Below are 22945 nucleotides of genomic sequence, written 5' to 3'. Positions count from 1 at the left end.
ACCACATCTGTTGGTATTCTCACAAACAATCGCAACATTGTTTCAATAATATATAGAACTTTTCTCACAGCTCTGGTATATAAAGCTTTTTTGAGGCCTTGCACACAATTCCTTCTGTGGCAGCACAATGACCAAATGATATACTGTATGTGAGGCTCTTGATCATATCTTTGATCATGACACTGGTGAGGAGGAGAGAGTCCTTGTTAAACTTTGACAAAGTAGTCTGTGATAAATAGCACAACATGTTTCATCTGAGTATTTGTTATAGTCAAAATAATTCATACATTATGCTTTTTGTACTCAAAAAAATTGTTGTATGAGCTCAGGTCAGTAACACCCTACAGGCCATGAATAGCAAATAGAAGTTCAAAACTTGTAATGTTCACAATAACTTCAGTTGATAAAAAGATTTAACACAACATTAGATGAAAATATATGTATTATTATGGATTTATAATCAGCTACAATGGGGCAGTCATTTTGGAGCAGGAACACAGAATTAATTAACATGAAACAAACACACCAGGAGGGTTAACCAGCAATGCCGTTATAAGAAAATCCCTAAAAAAAGTAAGAGATTAGAATAACAAATAATTAAAGAGCAGCAGTAAATAACAATAGCAGGTCTATATACAGGTACAGAGTCAATGTGTCAATGTGCAGGGGGGCCGAGTTAATTATGTACATGTAGGTAGAGTTGTTAAAGTGGCTATGCATAGATAATAACAGAGAGTAGCAGCAGCGTGTGTGTGTGGGGGGAGGAGTTGTTCAGGAGTCTTATGGCTTGGGGTAGAAGCTGTTTAGGAGCCTCTTGGACCTAGACTTGGCGCTCCGATACCGCTTGCCGTACGGTAGCAGAGAGAACAGTCTATGATTAGGGTGGCTGGAGTCTTTGACAATATTTAAGGCCTTCCTCTGACACCGCCTGGTATAGAGGTCCTGGATGGCAGGAAGCTTGGCCCCAGTGATGTACTGGGCTGTACGCACTACCCTCTGTAGTGCCTTGCGGTCGGAGGCCGAGCAGTTGCCATACCAGGCAGTGATGCAACCCGTCAGGATGCTCTCGATGGTGGAGCTGTAAAACCTTCTGAGAATCTGAGGACCCATGCCACATCTTTTCAGTCTCCTGACGGGGAATAGGTTGTGTCGTGCCCTCTTCATGACTGTCTTGGTGTGCTTAGACCATGTTAGTTTGTTGGTGATGTGGACGCCAAGGAAGCTCTCAACCTGCTCCACAATGGCCCCGTCAATGAGAATGGGGACGTGCTCGGTCCTCCTTTTTCTGTAGTCCACAATCATCTCCTTTGTCTTGATCACATTGAGGGAGAGGTTGTTGTCCTTGCACCACATGGTCAGGTCTCTGACCTCCTCCCTATAGGCTGTCTCATCGTTGTCGGTGATCAGGCCTACCACTGTTGTATCATCAGCAAACTTATTGATGGTGTTGGAGTCGTGCCTGGCCATTCAGTCATGAGTGAACAGGGAGTACAGGAGGGGACTGAGCACGCACCCCTGAGGGGCCCCCGTGTTGAGGATCAGCGTGGCGGATTTGTTGTTACCTACCCTTACCACCTGGGGGTGGCCCGTCAGGAAGTCCAGGATCCAGTTGCAGAGGGAGGTGTTTAGTCCCAGGGTCCTTCGCTTAGTGATGAGCTTTGAGGGCACTATGGTGTTGAACGCTGAGCTGTAGTCAATTAATAGCATTCTCACATACAGTGGGGAGAACAAGTATTTGATACACTGCCGATTATGCAGGTTTTCCTACTTACAAAGCATGTAGAGGTTTGTAATTTTTATCATAGGTACACTTCAACTGTGAGAGACGGAATCTAAAACAAAAATCCAGAAAATCACATTGTATGATTTTTAAGTAATTAATTTGCATTTTATTGCATGACATAAGTATTTGATACATCAGAAAAGCAGAACTTAATATTTGGTACAGAAACCTTTGTTTGCAATTACAGAGATCATACGTTTCCTGTAGTTCTTGACCAGGTTTGCACACACTGCAGCAGGGATTTTGGCCCACTCCTCCATACAGAACTTCTCCAGATCCTTCAGGTTTCGGGGCTGTCGGTGGGCAATACGGACTTTCAGCTCCCTCCAAAGATTTTCTATTGGGTTCAGGTCTGGAGACTGGCTAGGCCACTCCAGGACCTTGAGATGCTTCTTACGGAGCCACTACTTAGTTGCCCTGGCTGTGTGTTTTGGGTCGTTGTCATGCTGGAAGACCCAGCCACGACCCATCTTCAATGCTCTTACTGAGGGAAGGAGGTTGTTGGCCAAGATCTCGCAATACATGGCCCCATCCATCCTCCCCTCAATACGGTGCAGTCGTCCTGTCCCCATTGCAGAAAGGCATCCCCAAAGAATGATGTTTCCACCTCCATGCTTCACGGTTGGGATGGTGTTCTTGGGGTTGTACTCATCCTTCTTCTTCCTCCAAACACGGCGAGTGGAGTTTAGACCAAAAAGCTCTATTTTTGTCTCATCAGACCACATGACCTTCTCCCATTCCTCCTCTGGATCATCCAGATGGTCATTGGCAAACTTCAGACGGGCCTGGACATGCGCTGGCTTGAGCAGGGGGACCTTGCGTGCGCTGCAGGATTTTAATCCATGATGGCGTAGTGTGTTACTAATGGTTTTCTTTGAGACTGTGGTCCCAGCTCTCTTCAGGTCATTGACCAGGTCCTGCCGTGTAGTTCTGGGCTGATCCCTCACATTCCTCATGATCATTGATGCCCCACGAGGTGAGATCTTGCATGGAGCCCCAGACCGAGGGTGATTGACCGTCATCTTGAACTTCTTCCATTTTCTAATAATTGCGCCAACAGTTGTTGCCTTCTTACCAAGCTGCTTGCCTATTGTCCTGTAGCCCATCCCAGCCTTGTGCAGGTCTACAATTTTATCCCTGATGTCCTTACACAGCTCTCTGGTCTTGGCCATGGAGAGGTTGGAGTATGTTTGATTGAGTGTGTGGACAGGTGTCTTTTATACAGGTAACGAGTTCAAACAGGTGCAGTTAATACAGGTAATGAGTGGAGAGCAGGAGGGCTTCTTAAAGAAAAACTAACAGGTCTGTGAGAGCCGGAATTCTTACTGGTTGGTAGGTGATCAAATACTTATGTCATGCAATAAAATGCTAATTAATTACTTAAAAATCATACAATGTGATTTTCTGGATTTTTGTTTTAGATTCCGTCTCTCACAGTTGAAGTGTACCTATGATAAAAATTACAGACCTCTACATGCTTTGTAAGTAGGAAAACCTGCAAAATCGGCAGTGTATCAAATACTTGTTCTCCCCACTGTAGGTGTTCCTTATGTCTTTGGCACGGGGACTATGGTGGTCTGCTTGAAACATGTTGGTATTACAGACTCAGACAGGGAGAGGTTGAAAATGTCAGTGAAAACACTTGCAAGAGCGCATGCTCAAAGTACACATCCTGGTAATCCGTCTGGCCCAGCGGCCTTGTGAATGCTGACCTGTTTAAAGGTCTTACTCACATTGGCTGCGGAGAATGTGATCACACAGTCGTCCGGAACAGCTGATGCTCTCATGCATGTTTCAGTGTTACTTGCCTCAAACTGAGCATAGAAGTTATTTAGCTCGCCTGGTAGGCTCGTGTCATTGGGCAGCTCTCAGCTGTGCTTCCCTTTGTAATCTGTAATAGTTTGCAAGCCCTGCCACATCCTCGATGCACTTACTGATAAAGTCAGAGACTGATGTGTGGTACACCTCAATGCCATCGGAAGAATCCCGGAACATATTCCAGTTTGTGCTAGCCAAACAGTCCTGTAGTTTAGCATCTGCTTCATCTGAACACTTTTTTATAGACCGAGTCACTAGTGCTTCCTGCTTTAATTTTTGCTTGTAAGCAGGAATCAGGAGGATAGAGTTATGGTCAGATTTTCCAAATGGAGGGCGAGGGAGAGCTTTGTACGCGTCTCTGTGTGTGGAGTAAAGGTGGTCTAGCATTCTTTTCCCTCTGGTTCCACATTTAACATGCTGATAGAAATGAGGTAAAACTGATTTCAGTTTCCCTGCATTAAAGTCCCCGGCCACTAGGAGCGCCGCCTCTGGATGAGCATTTCCTGTTTGCTTATGGCGGAATACAGCTCATTGAGTGAGGTTTTAGTGCCAGATCGGTCTATGGTGTTATGTAGACAGCTACAAAAATACAGATGAAAACTCTCTCGTAGATAATGTGGTCTGCAGCTTATCATGAGATACTCTACATCAGGTGAGCAAAACCCTGAGACTTCCTTAGATATCGTGCACCAGCTATTGTTTACAAATATACATAGGCCCCCGCCCCGTGTCTTACTAGAGGCTGCTGTTCTTTCCTGCAGACAGAGTGTATACCCCGCCAGCTGTATGTTCTTAATGTCGTCGTTCGGCCACGACTCGGTGAAACATAAGATATTACAGTTTTTAATGTCCCGTTGGTAGGATATACGTGCTTTCAGTTCGTCCCATTTATTTTCAGCAATTGAACGTTAGCTAGCAGATGTGGGCCTGGTCGGGTGTCCGTAGTATATCCCTCGCGTCCGACTCATTGAAGAAGAACTCCTCGTCCAATTTGAGGTGAGTAATCCCAGTTCTGATGTCCAGAAGATCTTTTTGGTTGTAAGAGACGGTAGCAGCAACATTATGTACAAAACAAGTTACGAACAACGCAAACAAAACAAACAAAATAGCATGGTTGGTTAAGAGCCGATAAGACGGCGGCCCGACCCTCCGGCACCATCTACTTCAAAAGTACTTGAACACAATCATGTCGGACTTACCACTTCCCAGTTTCCTATTTCCTTTTTCCAAATTTTACCAAGACAAATGATTATTCATGTTCTGAATAATTCAGTGGGGTCTCTCGCTAACATTTCATTAAGAGTATATGCAAAAAGTCCGATTTCGTAACCTAATACATCTGATAATAAGTACCGAGCAATGTTGACGGAGAGGTACAACTTTCTCACCCACAACTTTTGAGAATTTTACATTTTGTGGTGGTCGTCTTTGAAGTTGTTTCTGTGGGTTGCAAAAAGAAAAATTAGCATGACAAGAGCTGAATTCAATGTAAAAGGCTTTGTCTCAATCCATATCTATCTTACCTCTATATTGTTTTCTGTCCAGCGGATTCGACAAGAGGAGTTCAATGGGAAAGTGAGCCTGTCAGGCAGCCTTCATTCTCACACAGCATCCAGTTTAGCTGACCGGATGCTGCACAATGTTCATTATTTTTGACCAATTATTTTCTCTGGCCTCCATTGAAATAAAAATGATTTTAACACCCTAATTTTGGCCATCCTACAAGGGTAAAAACAACTTTCGAACGGATTATGATAGAGGCATGAGGTTTGGAATATTGGTTTTCTTCGAGGTTATTTAAACAATTAGCCTTATTTGACCCATTGGTCAAAATATGTTTTGGATTTGACAAATCCGTTTTTGACAATTACAACCAAACTATGGATAATCAAGCTAGCTAAAATCTTATTGGTTGAATAATTGTTCTGACTTTAAAAGTACTTGACCACAATCATGTTGGACTTACCACTTCCCAGTGTCCTATTTCCCACGAGCACCAGAAGTCAGCATGATAGATGAGTTTACCACTAGTAATTACCAGTTGGAGGGTCGTCCAAGTGGATATTTCCCAGTGATATGTTGTAAATAAATACTACCTTCTCACTTGGTTATGATCGCAGAATTTGAACGTTTCGGAATTGAATACCTCATCGGCCTTCTCGTGGTTTGAATTCGCGATGGGGCGCTGTTTGACTCCTGTCCTGTACACAATTGCTCCCGGAAGATGAAAACAACATAACCCGGAAATCAACCGTTGCCATGAGCTTATTTGTTAACGCGTAGCTAGCAAAACGGCTTTTTTTTTTTAACTAAATAATTTTAAATCTATATAATAATTTATAGCTGTGTGTAGCGTATTGTAAAACTACGGGAGATGGGAGTCCCCGCATTTTTTCGTTGGTTGAGTCGGAAATATTCTACAATTGTTGTCCATTGTACTGAGGAGAGGGTACGTGTTTGTAGGCAGCTAGCTAACGTTAGTGTGTTGCGTATTTAAGACCGTGTAATAATTGTGCCCTTTATTTCTTAGTACATCTAGCATGTACTAACCTTATTGCACTTTAGATATCAAAATAGTTAGTTTTCATAATTTTCTCTTTTCAACGACAGAGCTAGCAGAGCAGATTATATCATTTGTCGAGTGAATGAACAACAATGTATGAGATGCACGCAGTTAGATAGCTAACGTTAGCTATGCTACTTGCAGTGATTGACACAGAAACTCGTGTGCAGAGCCTTGTTGCCTGTGTTGCGCAAGTGTCGAGTTGGTATTCTATTGGTTTGCGAACAAGCAGAAGCGAGATAGCCCGCCAATGTTTTGACTTGGCGTGTTACAGAATCTAATGCATAACCAAGTAACGTTAAATCTCACTAACCACCTTATTTATATTAGTTGCGTCATTGCAACAGTACATAAACAGACGTGCATTTGATAATAGGAAGAATGTTTAAAAAATTTTTTTATCTTTTACTCCTAGTCCAAGGAATGTAATGGGGTACGAATTCCTGTTGATACCAGCAAACCGAATCCAAACGAAGTGGAGTTTGACAATTTGTACTTGGACATGAATGGGATCATTCACCCCTGTACACATCCTGAAGACAAGTTAGTCTTACTAACATAATTAAATAGAATGTGACTTTGTCCCAAATTACACCCTATTCCCTTTATAGTGCATTACTTTTGACCAGGGCCCATGGTATTGGTGGTACTCTTGTACATTACCTTGAATTGTGATGATAATGTAGTATAAACCCTCAAACTCTACTTCACTTTCACAGGGCTGCACCCAAAAATGAAGATGAAATGATGGTCGCCATCTTTGAATACATGGATCGGCTGTTCAATATTGTGCGACCCAGAAGGGTTCTCTACATGGCTATTGATGGAGTGGTAAATTCTGCTGCTTTCTTTTCATGAGAGAATAACATTTTCTATGAATCCCTATTTAGATTTTCTACAGTTCTGTACAAAACAATTTGTTATACATATGACCTGGTTTATCTCTGAACAGGCCCCTCGTGCCAAAATGAACCAGCAGCGCTCCAGGCGATTCCGTGCTTCCAAGGAAGGAGTGGAACTGGTTGAGGAGAAATCCCGCATCCGAGAGGAGGTCCTCGGGAGAGGTGCATATATTTTTATACGTTTTCTTATCCTTCCAATAGTCTTTAGATGGGAGTCTTTGTTAAACACTTTTTTAATTACAAATATATTCCATAAATATATTCCATGCATACTAAATATATATATTTTTTAATTCGCCCGTCTACACATTTTAGGAGGGTATCTTCCACCGGTTGAAATCAAGGAGAGATTTGACAGCAACTGTATCACCCCAGTAAGTATGAGGCTTTTTTTTAAGGCTGTGTTTCTGTCACCAATATCTTAAAGTAACTGTTCAGGCAAAGTCTTACTTTTAAAAATGTAATATTCTATTAACTCCTACTCAGATAATGTTGTTGAGTCATCATACACTCGTATTTGTGGCCAAAGCATAAATTAGAGAAACACTTAAAAAAATAAAAAAATGCTTGCTTTCCTCATAGAGGATGATGTCACCCTACTGAGGATGACCTGACCAATCAGTGGTCTTCTTGCATGAATATATGGTACATGTCTACACCATTCTGTTGGGGGTATGCCCACATCATTCCAATACAGAAAAGTTGCTTTTAATGTAATTATTTCACATATATGTATGTGTGTGTATATATGTATGTATGTTTGGACACATTTACTCATTGAAGGGTTTTTATTTTTTACTGTTTTCTACATTGTAGAATAGTAGTGAAGACAAATTGTGAAATAACACATGGAATCATGTAGTAAACAAAAAAGTGTTAAACAAATCTAAATATATTTGATATTCTTCAAAGTAGCCACCCTTTGCTTTGATGACAGCTTTGCGTTCTCAACCAGCTTCATGAGGTAGTCACCTGGAAAGATTTTCCACCAGTCATTGAAGGAGTTCCCACACATGCTGAGCACTTGTTTGCTGCTTTTCCTTCACTCTGCGGTCCAACTCAACCCAAACCGTCTCAATTGGGTTGAGGTCGGGTGATTGTGGAGGCCAGGTCATCTGATGCAGCACTGCATCACTCTCCTTCTTGGTCAAATAGCCCTTACACAGCCTGGAGGTGAATTGGGTCATTGTCCTGTTGAAAAACAAATGATAGTCCCACTAAGTGCAAACCAGATGGGATGGCGTATTGCTAGAGAATGCTGTCATAGCCATGCTGGTTAAGAGTGCCTTAAATACTAAATAAATCACAGACAGTGTCACGAGCAAAGCACCATCACACCACCTCCTCCATGCTTCACGGTGGGAACCACATGCAAAGATCATCCGTTCACCTACTCTGCGTCTCACGAAGACACAGCGGTTGGAACCAAACATCTCAAATTTCGGACTCATCAGACCATAGAATAGATTTCCACCGGTCTAATGTCCATTGCTCGTGTTTCTTGGTCCATGCAAGTCTCTTCTTCTTGGTGTCCTTTGGTTGTGGTTTCTTTGCAGCAATTTGACCATGAAGGTCTGATTCACACAGTCTCCTCTGAACAGTTGATGTTCATTGTGTCATTACATGAACTCTGTGAAGCATTTATTTGGGCTGCAATTTGAGGCTGGTAACTCTAATGAACTTATCCTCTGCAGCAGAGGTATCTGGGTCTTCCTTTCCTGTGGTGGGCCTCATGAGAGCCAGTTTCATCACAGCGCTTGATGGTTTCTGCGACTGCACTTGAAGAAACTTTCAAAGATTGACATTTTTTGTATTGACTGACCATGTCTTAAAGTAATGATGGACTGTCGTTTCGCTTTGCTTATTTGAGCTGTTCTTGCCATAATATGGACTTGGTCTTTTACCAAATTGGGCTATCTTCTGTATACCCTACCATGTCACAACACAACTGATTGGCTCAAACGCATTAAGAAGGAAAGAAATTCCACAAATGAACGTTTAACAAGGCACACCTGTTAATTGAAATGTATTCCATTTGACTACCTCTTGAAGCTGGTTGAGAGAATGCCAAGTGTGCAAAGCCATCATCAAGGCAAAGGGTGGCTACTTTGAAGAATCTCAAATATAAAATATATTTAGATTTGTTTAACACTTATTTGGTTACTACAGGATTCTGTATGTGTTATTTCATAGTTTCGATGTCTTCACTATTATTCTACTATATGGTAAAAAGTAAGAAAACCCTTGAATGAGTAGGTGTGTCCAAACTTTTGACTGGTACTGTGTGTATGTATGTGTGTAAAATATATATCTAGCTAGCTGATATATAGGGGAGTCTGCCATTCAGAAGGGGGTTCATAATGTCACAATCTGGGAGATTGTGATTACAGAGACAGACAGACAGAGAGACAGACAGACAGAGAGACAGACAGACAGAGAGACAGACAGACAGAGAGACAGAGAGACAGAGAGACAGAGACAGTGCATAGTACCTGGTATCATCTAAAATTCCTTTCACTTTTTGTATTCTGAATCAGTGTAAGGTGGAGGGGCAAAACAATGTTTCTATCTCACACACACGCACACACACACACACACAACGAATACAGAGGAACTCCCCTATTTCCCAAACAAAGCCAGAAGACCCACCCCTATCTTCTAGTAGGCAGTTAGCAGCGACATACATTTAAAGATACTCCAACATTCTCAGATGACTCTGTGTGAAAATAACGACTAACCTTTTCAACACACCTACACCCACCCACAGCCTCAGTCTCCTCTGAATCGGAAAGTTCATCCTCATCAATCAAATCAATCAAATGTATTTATAAAGCCCTTCTTACATCAGCTGATGTCACAAAGTGCTGTACAGAAACCCAGCCTAAAACCCTAAACAGCAAGCAATGCAGGTGTAGAAGCACGGTGGCTAGGAAAAACTCCCTCGAAAGGCCAGAACCTAGGAAGAAACCTAGAGAGGAACCAGGCTATGAGGGGTGGCCAGTCCTCTTCTGGCTGTGCCAGGTGGAGATTATAACAGAACGTGGCCAAGATGTTCAAATGTTCATAGATGACCAGCAGGGTAATAATCCTCATCCTGACACCAGTGCACCACAAGGCCTTCCTCTGCTAATTAATTACTATATATATATATATATATATGAATTATTTGGCTATAGGTCGTATTTCATAGAAATCTGGAAACACTGGACAGTTACTTTAACAGTGCAGAAGAACTTGCCCCTGGTACTTTTGGACCAGCTCTTTTTGTGAACCTGCAAAGTTGTGAATACTGTCTGGAAATTCATTATTGTTCATTTGAAAATCATCTCTAGGGCACAGAGTTCATGGACAACCTTGCAAAGTGTCTCCGTTACTACGTTGCAGACAGACTCAGTAATGACCCTGGATGGCGTAACATTACAGTAGGTATTATTCCGAAAAGGTGATGGTGTCTGTGGAAAAAGACCACGACAATTTCTAGTGCATTGGTGCTCTTTAATTTTTACCATGTCAAAGCTTGTTTTTTTACGTGTTGGTCTGTTCTACTCAGTCAAGAAGTACATATTTTCTTGGAAATTAAACAAAGGTCAGGTCTGACACTGTCATATGCATTCAATATTGCTCAAATGACAACTTTCTTTGTTCATTCTAGGTAATCTTGTCTGATGCCAGTGTCCCTGGTGAGGGGGAGCATAAGATAATGGACTATATTAGACGGCAGAGAGGTAGGAGTCAAGATAGTTTTCAATATGAATTTGTTGACCATTTTGAAGGTCATTTGTGACATACTTGGCTGAAATCACAGGCATATTACAAAGTCACAAATGGCCTTCCATCTTAGTACAAGCTCTGCAATTGTGTGTAAGCTAACTATATGTAATGATGCGTTTATCTTTTTTTCATCTTTTTCTTTTTACAGCTCAACCCCACCATGACCCCAACACACACCACTGTCTTTGTGGAGCTGACGGTAAGCTTTGCACCACAATGGTCTCTCTGTAGTAATGAGTAACCAACACAACTCTTCCAAAAAGCTGTGCTTCGTGTATCCTTCATAGTATTGATGAATTATGAGAGAGCATGATAAATGCAGACATGATGCAAATTAGATCTCACATTTACTGTAGGAAAGACTTGTCAAACCAGCTAGAAGGCTTCTAAATGCACAATGATACCTATTCAGGATTTGATAAATAGTTGTTAATAATTGTAGGGCACACAATGTTACCTTATTGAGCTAGATGGGCAAAAGACCTGTGGGTGACCGTGATAACATATGTTTGTTTTTCTAAGACGACGGCAAAGGGTTTAGTTATGCACCGTAACTGCAGGTGATGCTTTGCTAAATGGTTATCGATATAGTGAATATAAAAATGTTCTTACACTTGTTTAAAAGTTTGGCAACATTAGTTGCAACTCTCCAACCTTGGATTTTGTTAGAGGATAGGGCTTCTCTGTTTACTGCCGGCCTTATTGTCCTGCTATATTAATGGCCAGTTAGTTTTAAATGGGTGAAATTATGCAGGACATGATAGATAAAAGCTTCAGTCATTCAATGGTTCATGATGCCCTTGGTAGACAAAAGAGGGAAAATATTGCATGTAATTAGCTTGAAGAGGAGCCTGATGCATTCAGCCTGTCCCAAATGACATCCTATTCCCTATATATAGTGCACTACTTTTGACCAGGGCACATAAGGCTTTGGTCAAAAGTAGTGCACGATGTTGGGAATAGGGTGCCATTTTGGGTGAAGCTTCACTCCCCTCAAATGGATAAATCATGCTATTGTACGTGTATATTAATGACACATGTAGATAATAATGCATGCGTGGCTCATGGGGACTAGGTAATTTAATTAACATAAAGCCTTAGAAACCTGAGTTCATTGTTCCTGATGACAGTACATGTATAAAACGCAGTACTTCAGAGCTGTTTTCAGCCTTCCACTGTATTTCAAGATTTTCTGTTTCCACAAAAACCCTGATCAAGGCCTAGGGCTGCTAATCGTTGGTTTTACATTTGAACAACAAAGAAGCTTTTTCATCAACTACCACTGTCCTAACAGAGTTACTGAATTTCCTCTTCACTTCCAATTGTATATTTCCCTAGCTGACCTGATCATGCTGGGTCTTGCCACTCACGAGCCCAATTTCACCATCATCAGAGAAGAGTTCAAGCCCAACCAGCCTAGGCCCTGTGCTATGTGTGGACAGAAAGGCCATGAGATCAAGGACTGCCAGGGAGTGGCCAGGGAGAAACAGGGAGAGGTAAATTTACTTTATAGCCATCAAGGTTGGGGTCAATTCCTCATTCAATTCTCTCTCCCTGTAAATTTTATTAAATTCAAATTCCAGGTCAGTCTTTGAATTCTGAGAATCCAATTCCTCTGAATTCCAATGTTGGGTAAATTCCAATAATTACATTCCCAATTCAATATTATCCCTAACAATTCCACTAATTGGAATTAATTTCCTTCGGTCTGAGCATGTTACTCTAGAGACAGCCTAGCTATACTGGAAATATAGGAATGCAGGTTGAAATTATTCTAATCAAATCCTACAGTGAATGTTTTATACTATGTGCATTCATACCATTAACTGGGAAATTTATAAATATTGAATTTCAATTCCAAGGACTAAGTGTTTTTATATATATATATATTTTTTTATCCATTTAAATTCTAATTTAATTCCACTTAAGTTCTCCACTTCATGGGGGAAATCAAGAATTTAATTGGATTTTCAAATTAAATTTGGAATTGACCCCATACTCAATGGAGAATTTACCACATACCCATATACTTCATCATTGCGCTAATGCTACTTAGCATTGGCTTGCTAAACTACCTTTAACTTCCTTCATACTGGACACGGACACACAAATTGAATTATCACAAGTTCATCTGACTCTGAGGAAGTAGATAAAATCCTAAAGTATCCTTCTAAGGGCCATTTTCACAGGCAGACTAAGCCTAGTCTTAAACTAAAAAGCATTTTCAATGGAGATTCTCTATTGAGTTTGTTTTTTCGTTCAGGCCTACGCTTAATCTGTGCTCAGTAAACCGCCCCCAAAAAGTGTACATTACATTTGCTCTCCGTTTTATGAGCAATGATGACTAATAATGTGTTCTTATTGCAGCATGATGAGTTTGCAGACACTATGCCGGCTTCTGAACAGGAGTTCATATTCATCAGGCTGTGCGTTTTGCGTGAGGTACGTTCTGTCTCAGACGTCTTAGAATTTCCAAAAAGCCTATTAATTATATTTATGGTCATGTAACTATACTGAACAAAAATATGAATGCAACAATTTCAAAGATTTTGCTGAGTTACAGTTCATATAAGGAAATCAGTCAATTGAAATAAATTCATTAGGCCCTAATTTATGAATTTCACATGACTGGGCAGGGGTGCAGCAATAGGCCCACCCACTTGGCAGCCAGGCCCAGCCAATCAGCATGAGTTTTTCTCCACAAAAGGGCTTTATTACTGACAGGCGGCTTATGGTAGAGAAATGAACATTACATTTCAGATCGAAATGAAATGAGACACATCTCCTTTTTTGAGTTATTTTTAATCCGTTTATCAAGACATGCTTTCTTTTCCTATAGTACCTGGAGCGAGAGCTGACAATGGCCAGTCTGCCCTTTCCCTTTGACTTTGAGAGGACTGTCGACGACTGGGTCTTCATGTGCTTCTTTGTTGGCAATGATTTCCTGCCTCACTTACCGTCCTTAGAGATTAGGTAAACCTGACGGAACTGAGATGAAGCTTATCGTCTTGAAAACACCTTGACAAAAATACATTCTTGCTGTTTCCATACTTTTCAGTTGTTGATGGTATGTTCCATGTGTCCTTCAGAGAGGGTGCGATAGATCGACTGGTGGGCATCTACAAAGACGTCGTGCACAAGACTGGAGTAAGTGTTCTCTGTGTTGGCTTGGTTATGACTGTCTCACATGGTTTCTTAGCAGACGTTACTTAGAATCCCCCACCCCAGAAGTTTTTGGGTCAGTTTGCCAAACACAGATTAAGCCTAGTCCTGGATGAAAATACATGTTCTGTGTCATTTCTCTATTGGAATAGTTGTTTAGTCCAGGACTATGGCTTAATCTGCGTCTGGGAAACCGGCCCTTAAAGCTGTCCTGACTTTCTTCCTTGCCCAGGTGTCTGTTCATAGCCTTAACGTGGTCTTTCTCTGCTCACAGGGCTACATCACAGAGAATGGTTTTGTCAAATTGGAGAGTGTTGAGTTGATCATGCAGGCCATCGGCGTGGCTGAGGACAACATCTTCAAGAAGCGCAAAGAGGATGATGTAAGATGGAAGCTGGAAGCAGTAGCTTTCAGCAGGGAATTTTTCCTCTTCAATAGATCATTTTCTTCCTTTGTTAAACTGAGGGGTGAGAGATTTTCCAAAGGATTTACATGAATCATGGCTTGGGTGTTTCATAAATTCTCTTTTCGAGCGGGTATTTGTCAGACACTCAGCTGTCATTTACGCTATTTTAGCCGATGCCAATTTTAGTCGCGGTTAATCACTGTTCTGTAATTTACTGTAACTTTTCCAGTTTACTGTTTGTGTAAATGGGGTTTGTCTTGTAGGAGGGATTCAAGCGAAGGAATAAGGACAAAAAGAAGAGAATGAAGGTAAGTGAAGTGGATTGGGCTATTTTATTGTAGCTTGACTTTGTACTGTGGGTGAATGCATTCTCATTTCCTTGACAATATGTTTTGGATGAACTTAACTCCTTACCTTCATGTTTTCTTAGAATTATGAGTATGCATGCAAGGCCATTTATTTCAATGGGCAATTAAACCATTTTTCATTGGTTCTGATTTATACTGTCAATGTGGTAGCGCTGTGTATTGTTCGAAATCTTCCCTTAATAGATGTTTTAAATCAGGGGTGCACAACTGTGGCCCTTGAGGTCTGCTGTATTGTATGCCAGTTTTCTTACTTGCTTTTTTGGACAATGGCAGATTTTTAGATCTAGGAAACCAAACGTGTGTGCAAGATTTGTGAAACCTGTGACTTTATGGGCCAATTTCACAGACTCATATTAAGCCTGGGGGCAGCAGGTAGCCTGGGGGGTAAGAGTGTTAGGCCAGTAACCAGTAAACGTTTGCTAGATTGAATTACCTGAGCCGACACGGTAATAATCTTGTCATTCTGCCTTTGGGCAAGGCAGTTAATACCAGACAACAACTGCGCCAATGACGTGGATATCGATTAAGGCATCCCCCCCACCTCTCTGAATCAGGGTTAAATGTGGATGACGCATTTGTACAACTGACTAGGTATCCCAAATTGTTCAACTAAATGATAAGTTGTGTGCTTCCTAGGCTCAGCAGCAGGGCCCAGCCTACATGACCGCTGGTCAGTTCGCCCCCCAGGCCCTTGGCGGCAGAGGCAGACCTGGGGTTGTCCAGAACGCCCGACACCAAGCCTTCGACATGAGGATGCAGGGCAGGGACCAGCACAACAAGGTATGATGGGGGGCTTATCAGGGGGATATTGCTTCTGGTCAACGGTGCAAGGAAAAAACACCTATTATCCACTATTAAAATCCAACGTTGTCATATGCACAGGATACAGCGTAGTGTACCCAGTACAATGAGATGCTTACTCGCGAGGTCTCCGCACAGTGAACATCTATACGAATGTTGAGGTGTTAGGGCGATATAGGACACTTATACAATTTTATAGGTATTTAAATATGTATTTTTATTTCAGGATGCTGCGCAATCCCTAAAAGCCATGATGAAGAATGGTGGCCAGGTATGCCTCCACTGAGAACCTTCAGTTTTATAGTGATTTGTAAACTGGTGTAGAATTTTACATGTCTTGTATTGATCAAATGTGGCGGAGGACTTTTGTCCATGTTCAAGCGTTATGTACCTCAAGTGTGAGTGCAGTACACATTTCCATGTTCTTTTGATGCTGGTCTGGGCTAGTTTCTATTTTTTATTAATGTATATTCTGAAGCTCTTAATGCCTCTATTCAATCTGCCTTTGTTACTTAAATGTATGAGAAAAATAGCCGGAGATATTTGCACATGAATGAAGTGTGGCAAAGGTGAAGGTCTGCACACACTAGCTGAATGTTTTATTTTCTTATAATTGAGCAAGTATGCTATTTATCGCAAGTTTGACAAAACCATCGTTAGAGCTGGAAATGCATGAAACTGTTTTTATTCAGTACATTAACTTAAGTGCCTAAGTAATTTATGCACAAAAGTCTAATGGAAACACCTCTGGAGGGACATGTGCATATTTGTTCTATGTGGATTTTAGAATATTTGCATGAAAATCTGTCGCCAATTGGTGGAAACCGATCTGCTGCCAGATGGTTTAGGTATAATTATTTGTAAGGATGTGTGTTTTGTCCAGGCAGGAAGCAGTGATGGGCAGGATGGCCGGGGTGTGAAGCGGAAAGCCGAGGACAGTGACAGCGAGCCAGAGCCTGAGGATAACGTCAGGTAAATGGCTACGCTACAGTCAGTCAACTAGGGAGTAAACCAACCAGGACAGTCTCATCCAAGTAGCCAGTCAGTCAAACCAACCAGGCAGGCCTCTCAGCAAGGGTGTGATGGTCTGATTTATGCCTCTCCAGTGCAGCATGGTTCCCTTAGGAGCTCCTCTGTGGTTTCCTACCACCTCCAAACCCCCTATCACCCCCTCCCTCCTGCAAGTTATTAATATGGAAAGGAGGCATATTCTCATAAATTCCTCTGTGATGTACTCGCGAAGGCTGTTGAATCCATTGGGCTAAATTGGTATTCATGGAGGCTTTGCTGTTACAAGGCTGCTCTCCCTGTGGGCCAGTGTGAAGGATTGGCTAGACAGATGCTGCTCATCTTTCATTATGTGTGCAGTGCATCGCCAATCCACTAATGTCGAAACCTTTCAGCTGCTTCCTAAAGCAGCAAACTAGTTACTCTTCCATGTCTTCAAGGGACTATTGTAATTCCCAAATCCTGTATGGAAGATGAGGAAATGGTCTCCTACTGGCTATAATAATGCACTATATGACCGAAAGTATGCCTAGCCCAAACCATGAAAAACAGCCCCAGACCATTATTCCTCCTCCACCAAACTTTACAGTTGGCACTATGCATTGGGGCAAGTAGCGTTCTCCTGGCATCCACCAAACCCATATGTGTTCGTCGGACTGCCAGATGGTGAAGCGTGAGTCATGTCAGAGAACGCATTTCCACTGCTCCAGAGTCAAATGTCGGTGAGCTTTACACCACTCCAGCCAACACTTGGCATTGTGTATGGAGATCTTATGCTTGTGTGCGGCTGCTCGGCCATGGAAACCCATTTCATGAAGTTCCAGACGAACAGTTATTGTGCTGACGTTTCTTTCCGAGGCAGTTTGGAACTCTAGTGAGTGTTGCAACCGAGGGCAGACTATGTTTACGCGCTTCAGCATTCGGCGGTCCCATTCTGTGAGCTTGTGTGTGACCTACCACTTCATGGCTACACTGTTGTTGCTCCTAGACGTTTCCACTTTACAATAAAAGCACTTCCAATTGACTGGGGCAGCTTTAGCAGGGCAGGAATTTGAAGAACTGACTTGTTGGAAAGGTGGCATCCTGTGACGGTGCCATGTTGAAAGTCAGACTAATTTAGAATGGACCATTTTACAGCCAATGTTTGTCTATGGAGATTTTATTAAGTATTCAGAACCCTAGACTTTTTCCATGTTTTGTTATATTACAGCCTTGTTCTAAAATGTATTACATTTTTCAAAAAGTCATCAATCTACACACACTACCCTATAATTACAAATCTGAAAACAGGTTTTTAGTTTTTTTTTGCGAATGTATTACAGATTTTAAAAAACAAACCAAAAAAAACGTGTATTTACATAGGTATTCAGACCCTCTGCTATGAGACTCAAAATTGAGCTCGGGTGCATCCTGTTACCATTGATCATCTAGGAGATGTTTCTACAATTGAATTGGAGTCCACCTTTGGTAAATTCAATTGATTGGACATGATTTGGAAAGACACACCTGTCTATAAATGTCTCACAGTTGACAGTGCATGTCACAGCAAAAACCAAGCCATGAGGTCGAAGGAATTGTCCGTAGAGCTTCGAGACAGGATTGTGTCGAGGCACATATCTGGGGAAGGGCACCAAAACATTTCTGCAGCATTGAGGGTCTCCAAGAACACAGTGGCCTCCCATCATTCTTAAATGGAAGAAGTTTGGAACCACCAAGACTTCCTAGAGCTGGCTGCTCTGCCAAACTGAGCAATCGGGGGAGAAGGGCCTTGGTCAGGGAGGTGACCAAGAACCTGATGGTCACTCTGACAGAGCTCCAGAGTACCTCTGTGGAGATGTGAGAACCTTCCAGAAGGACAACCATTTCTGCAGCACCACACCAATCAAGCCTTTACGGTACAGTGGCCAGACAGATGACACTCCTCAGTAAAAGGCACATGACAGCCCGCTTGGAGTTTGCCAGAAGGCACCTAAAGGACTCTCGGACCATGAGAAACAAGATTCACTGGTCAGATGAAAATCGAGATTGAAATGGTTGGCCTGAATGCCAGGCGTCACGTCTGGAGTAAACCTGGCACCATCCCTACGGTGAAGCATGGTGGTGGCAGCATGCTGTGGAGATGTTTTTCAGAGGCGGGGACTGGGAGACTAGTCTGGATTGAGGGAAAGATGAACGGAGCAAAGTACAGAGATCCTTGATGAAAACCTACTCCAGAGCGCTCAGGACCTCAGACTGGGGTGAAGGTTCACCTTCCAACAAGACAACGACCCTAAGCATACAGCCAAGACAACGCAGGAGTAGTCTCTGAATGTTCTTGAGTGGCCCAGCCAGAGCCCGGACTTGAACCCGATCGAATATCTCTGGGGAGACCTGAAAATAGCTGTGCAGTGACACGCCCCATCCAACTTGACAGCTTGAGAGGATCTGCAGAGAAGAATGGGAGGAACTCTTCAAATACAGGTGTGCAAAGCTTGTATTGTTTATACCCAAGAAGACTCGAGGCTGTAATCGCTGCCAAAGGTGCTTCTAAATACTTACAGTTGAAGTCAGAAGTTTACATACACCTTAGCCAAATACATTTAAACTCAGTTTTTCACAATTCCTGACATTGAATCCTGAGCTGGTGTAACTGAGTCAGGTTTGTAAGCATCCATGCTCGCACAAGCTTTTTCAGTTCTGCCCACAAATTTTCTATGGGATTGAGGTCAGGGCTTTGTGATGGCCACTCCAATACCTTGACTTTGTTGTCCTTAAGCCATTTTGCCACAACATTGGGTCATTGTCCATTTGGAAGACCCATTTGCGACCAAGCTTTAACTTCCTGACTGATGTCTTGAGATGTTGCTTCAATATATCCACATAATTTTCCTCCTCATGATGCCATCTATTTTGAAGTGCACCAGTCCCTCCTGCAGCAAAGCACCCCACAACATGATGCTGCCACCCCCATGCTTCACGTTTGGGATGGTGTTCTTCGGCTTGCAAGCCTCCCCCTTTTTCCTCCAAACATAATGATGGTCATTATGGCCAAACAGTTCTATTTTTGTTTCATCAGACCAGAGGACATTTCTCCAAAAAGTACGATCTTTGTCCCCATGTGCAGTTGCAAACCGTAGTCTGGCTTTTTTTATGGCGGTTTTGGAGCAGTGGCTTCTTCCTTGCTGAGCGGCCTTTCAGGTTATGTCGATATAGGACTCGTTTTACTGTGGATATAGATACTTTTGTACCTGTTTCCTGCAGCATCTTCACAAGGTCCTTTGCTGTTGTTCTGATTTGCACTTTTCGCACCAAAGTACGTTCATCTCTAGGAGACAGAACGCGTCTCCTTCCTGAGCGGTATGACGGCTGCATGGTCCCATGGTGTTTATTCTTGCATACTATTGTTTGTACAGATGAACGTGGTACCTTCAGGCGTTTGGAAATTGCTCCCAAGGATGAACCACACTTGTGGAGGTCTACAATTTTTTTCCCCCTGAGGTCTTGGCTGATTTCTTTTGATTTTCGCATGATGTCAAGCAAAGAGGCACTGAGTTTGAAGGTAGGCCTTGAAATACATCCACAGGTACACCTCCAATTGACTCAAATGATGTCAATTAGCCTACCAGAAGCTTCTAAAGCCATGACATCATTTTCTGGAATTTTCCAAGCTGTTTAAAGGCACAGTCAACTTAGTGTATGTTAACTTCTGACCCACTGGAATTGTGATACAGTATATTATAAGTGAAATAATCTGTAAACAATTGTTGGAAAAATGACTTGTCATGCACAAAGTAGATGTCCTAACCGACTTGCTAAAACTATAGTTTGTTAACAAGAAATTTGTGGAGTGGTTGAAAAACACGTTTTAATGACTCCAACCTAAGTGTATGTGAACTTCAGACTTCAAATGTATGTAAATGTAATATTTCAGTTTCTTTTTTTTATACATTTGCAAAAATTTCTAAACCTGTTTTTGCTTTTTCATTGTAGGTTGTTGTGTGTAGATGGAGGGGAAACAATTTATCAATTTTTTAATAAAGCTGTCATGTAACAAAGTGGAGAAAGTCAAGATCTGAATACTATCAGAATGCACTGCATATAGTATATGTTACACGGAATTGTGATAGACATGCAAGACTGAGTATGGCCTTCTAATCAATAGAACTCTGTGAGGAGGCCCAAGTCTTTTGTCCTTGCTGGCTGTTTAGATAGCTTTGTCATCCCACTCTTACAGTAGAACATGACTGTCCATGTGTGTTAGGTTGTGGGAGGACGGCTGGAAGCAAAGATACTACAAAACCAAGTTTGACGTTGACGCGACTGACGATGACTTCCGCAAAAAGGTGGTGAAGTCCTACGTGGAGGGTCTCTGCTGGGTACTCCGATACTACTACCAGGTATGACACTGATTCAAATCCACTTTTATTTTTCAAATGCACAGGATACAATGTAGTGTACACAATCTAATGAAATGCTTACTTGCAAGGTCTTACTTGAAAAAGTTAACATGCACAGTAGAGAATTAACATAATGGCCTCCACAAAATTGCCTTTAAAGGCCCAGTGCAATAAAAAATAAATATTCCCACACTGAGGTTGGAATAATATTGTGAAAATTATGATAATACTCTTTTAGTGTAAGAGCTGTTTGAAAAGTTTTATCCTTTTTTGGTGGGATGGAGTTTGAGCCTTCCATGGTGACATCACCATGCAGTAAATGTATTAATAGACCAATAAGATTGAGTTTTGAAAGCCGTGCTCTAAGAGAAGAGCATTCCATCCAGCCAACAGTCAACCATTGGTGTGACTGAAATGGTAAATCACTAGCCAAGGATAAGTGTTTCAAGCCTGGATTCTTTGGCTGAATCACTACACTGAACAAAAATGTAAAGTGTGGGTCCCATGTTTCATGAGTTAAAATAAATGATCCACCAAAAGCACTACATCCCTGTTAGTGAGCATTTCTCCTTTGCCAAGATAATCCATCCACCTGACAGGTGTGGCATATCGAGAAGCTGATTAAACAGCACTACACGTGTACACCTTGTGCTGGGGATGAAAGGCCACTCTTAAATGTGCAGTTTTGTCACACAATGCCAGAAATGTCTCAAGTTTTGAGAGAGCGTGCAATTGGCATGCTGACTGCCAGAATGTCCACCAGAGCTTTTGCCAGAGAATTTTATGTACATTTCTTTACCATAAGCCACCTTCGTTTTAGAGAATTTGGCAGTACGTCTAACTGGTCTCACAACTGCAGACCACGTGTAACCACCCCAGCCCAGGACCTCCACATCCGGCTTCTTCACCTGCGGGATTGTCTGATACCAGCCACCCAGACAGATGATGAAACTGGGTTTGCACACCCGAAGAATTTCTGTGCAAACAAAGTCTCAGAGAAGCTTCTGAGTGCTCGTCCTGCTCACCAGGGTCTTAACTTGACTGACTTCAGTGGGCAAATGCTCACCTTTGATGGCCACTGGCACACTGGAGAAGTGTGCTCTTCACGGATGAATCCCGGTTTCAATTATACCGGGCAGATGGCTGACAGCGTGTATGAAGTTGTGTGGCAAGAGGTTTTCTGACCGACGTTGTGAATAGTGCCCCGTGGTGGTGGTGGGGTTATGGTATGGGCAGACAAAAGTTACGAACACAATTGCATTTTATCGATAGCAATTGGAATGCAGAGAGAGCGTGACGAGATCCAGACACCCATTGTCGTGCCATTCATCCGCCGCCATCACCTGATGTTTCAGCATGATAATGCACAACCCCATATTGCAAGGATCTGTAAGCAATTCCTGGAAGCTGAAAATGTCCCAGTTCTTCCATGGCCTGCATACTCACCAGACATGTCACCCATCGAGCATGTTTGGGATGCTCTGTATCGACGTGTACGGCACTGTGTTCCAGTTCCCGCCAATATCTAGCAACTTTGCACAGCCATTGAAGAGGAGTGGGACAACAAGACACACTTAACAGCCTGATCAACTCTGGTATTGGAAAGTGTTTTGGGACATGTACGTTTGCCAGTTGGCGGACTTCCCAAACCCAATTCCAAGCCATTTGCACCATTCCTTCCAATGATTCAACTTTATGGTTTAACGACCTCTACTTCGCCTACCAGTTTTCCAAGTATGCAATCTGACATTTAATTATTTTAAGTCACAGGCAAGTGTCACCTAGATTAGAGGGTCATATAGGCTCCCCATTTTCTCTCAAAATGAATTGAAATTGAGAAAACGTTTGCTGTTCACATGTATTTGTTTGATTTACAACTGCACAGGACCAAGAAGAAAATATCTAAACTGATATTGAGATTTTTTTTAAACTTCAAATTCATCAATGGCCTGAACTCAATTATTCCAAATTTGAATGCATGTGGTTT

The 22945-nt window shown here is 42.2% G+C and overlaps 1 protein-coding gene across 6 annotated transcripts in view; it reads left to right on the top strand.

Moving 5' to 3' along the window:
• Positions 1-5835: 5835 nt before the first annotated feature.
• Positions 5836-22945, top strand: part of LOC139556149 (5'-3' exoribonuclease 2-like) — a 40558-nt gene continuing 23448 nt past the window's right edge. The window contains exons 1-18 of one of the 6 annotated variants that reach the window (XR_011671077.1): positions 5836-6050; positions 6580-6707; positions 6884-6995; positions 7117-7228; positions 7382-7440; positions 10399-10488; positions 10719-10791; positions 10986-11036; positions 12176-12333; positions 13205-13279; positions 13677-13810; positions 13927-13984; positions 14274-14381; positions 14669-14713; positions 15410-15553; positions 15801-15845; positions 16458-16546; positions 20823-20958. Coding sequence is in view for 5 of the 6 variants with exons in the window: in XM_071369717.1 (XP_071225818.1) it covers positions 5976-6050; positions 6580-6707; positions 6884-6995; positions 7117-7228; positions 7382-7440; positions 10399-10488; positions 10719-10791; positions 10986-11036; positions 12176-12333; positions 13205-13279; positions 13677-13810; positions 13927-13984; positions 14274-14381; positions 14669-14713; positions 15410-15553; positions 15801-15845; positions 16458-16546; positions 20823-20958 (1692 nt within the window). In the remaining variant the exon portion in view is untranslated. Of the gene's footprint in view, positions 6457-6579; positions 6708-6883; positions 6996-7116; positions 7229-7381; positions 7441-10398; positions 10489-10718; positions 10792-10985; positions 11037-12175; positions 12334-13204; positions 13280-13676; positions 13811-13926; positions 13985-14273; positions 14382-14668; positions 14714-15409; positions 15554-15800; positions 15846-16457; positions 16547-20822; positions 20959-22945 lie in introns of all 6 variants that reach the window. The other 5 variants (XM_071369718.1, XM_071369717.1, XM_071369720.1 and 2 more) reach the window with 5 other exon arrangements.

Source organism: Salvelinus alpinus, chromosome 27 (genome assembly GCF_045679555.1).
Source record: "Salvelinus alpinus chromosome 27, SLU_Salpinus.1, whole genome shotgun sequence".
NCBI lineage: Eukaryota > Metazoa > Chordata > Actinopteri > Salmoniformes > Salmonidae > Salvelinus > Salvelinus alpinus.
Note: the sequence above shows the minus strand (reverse complement) of the source record. Positions and strands in the feature narration are given on the sequence as shown.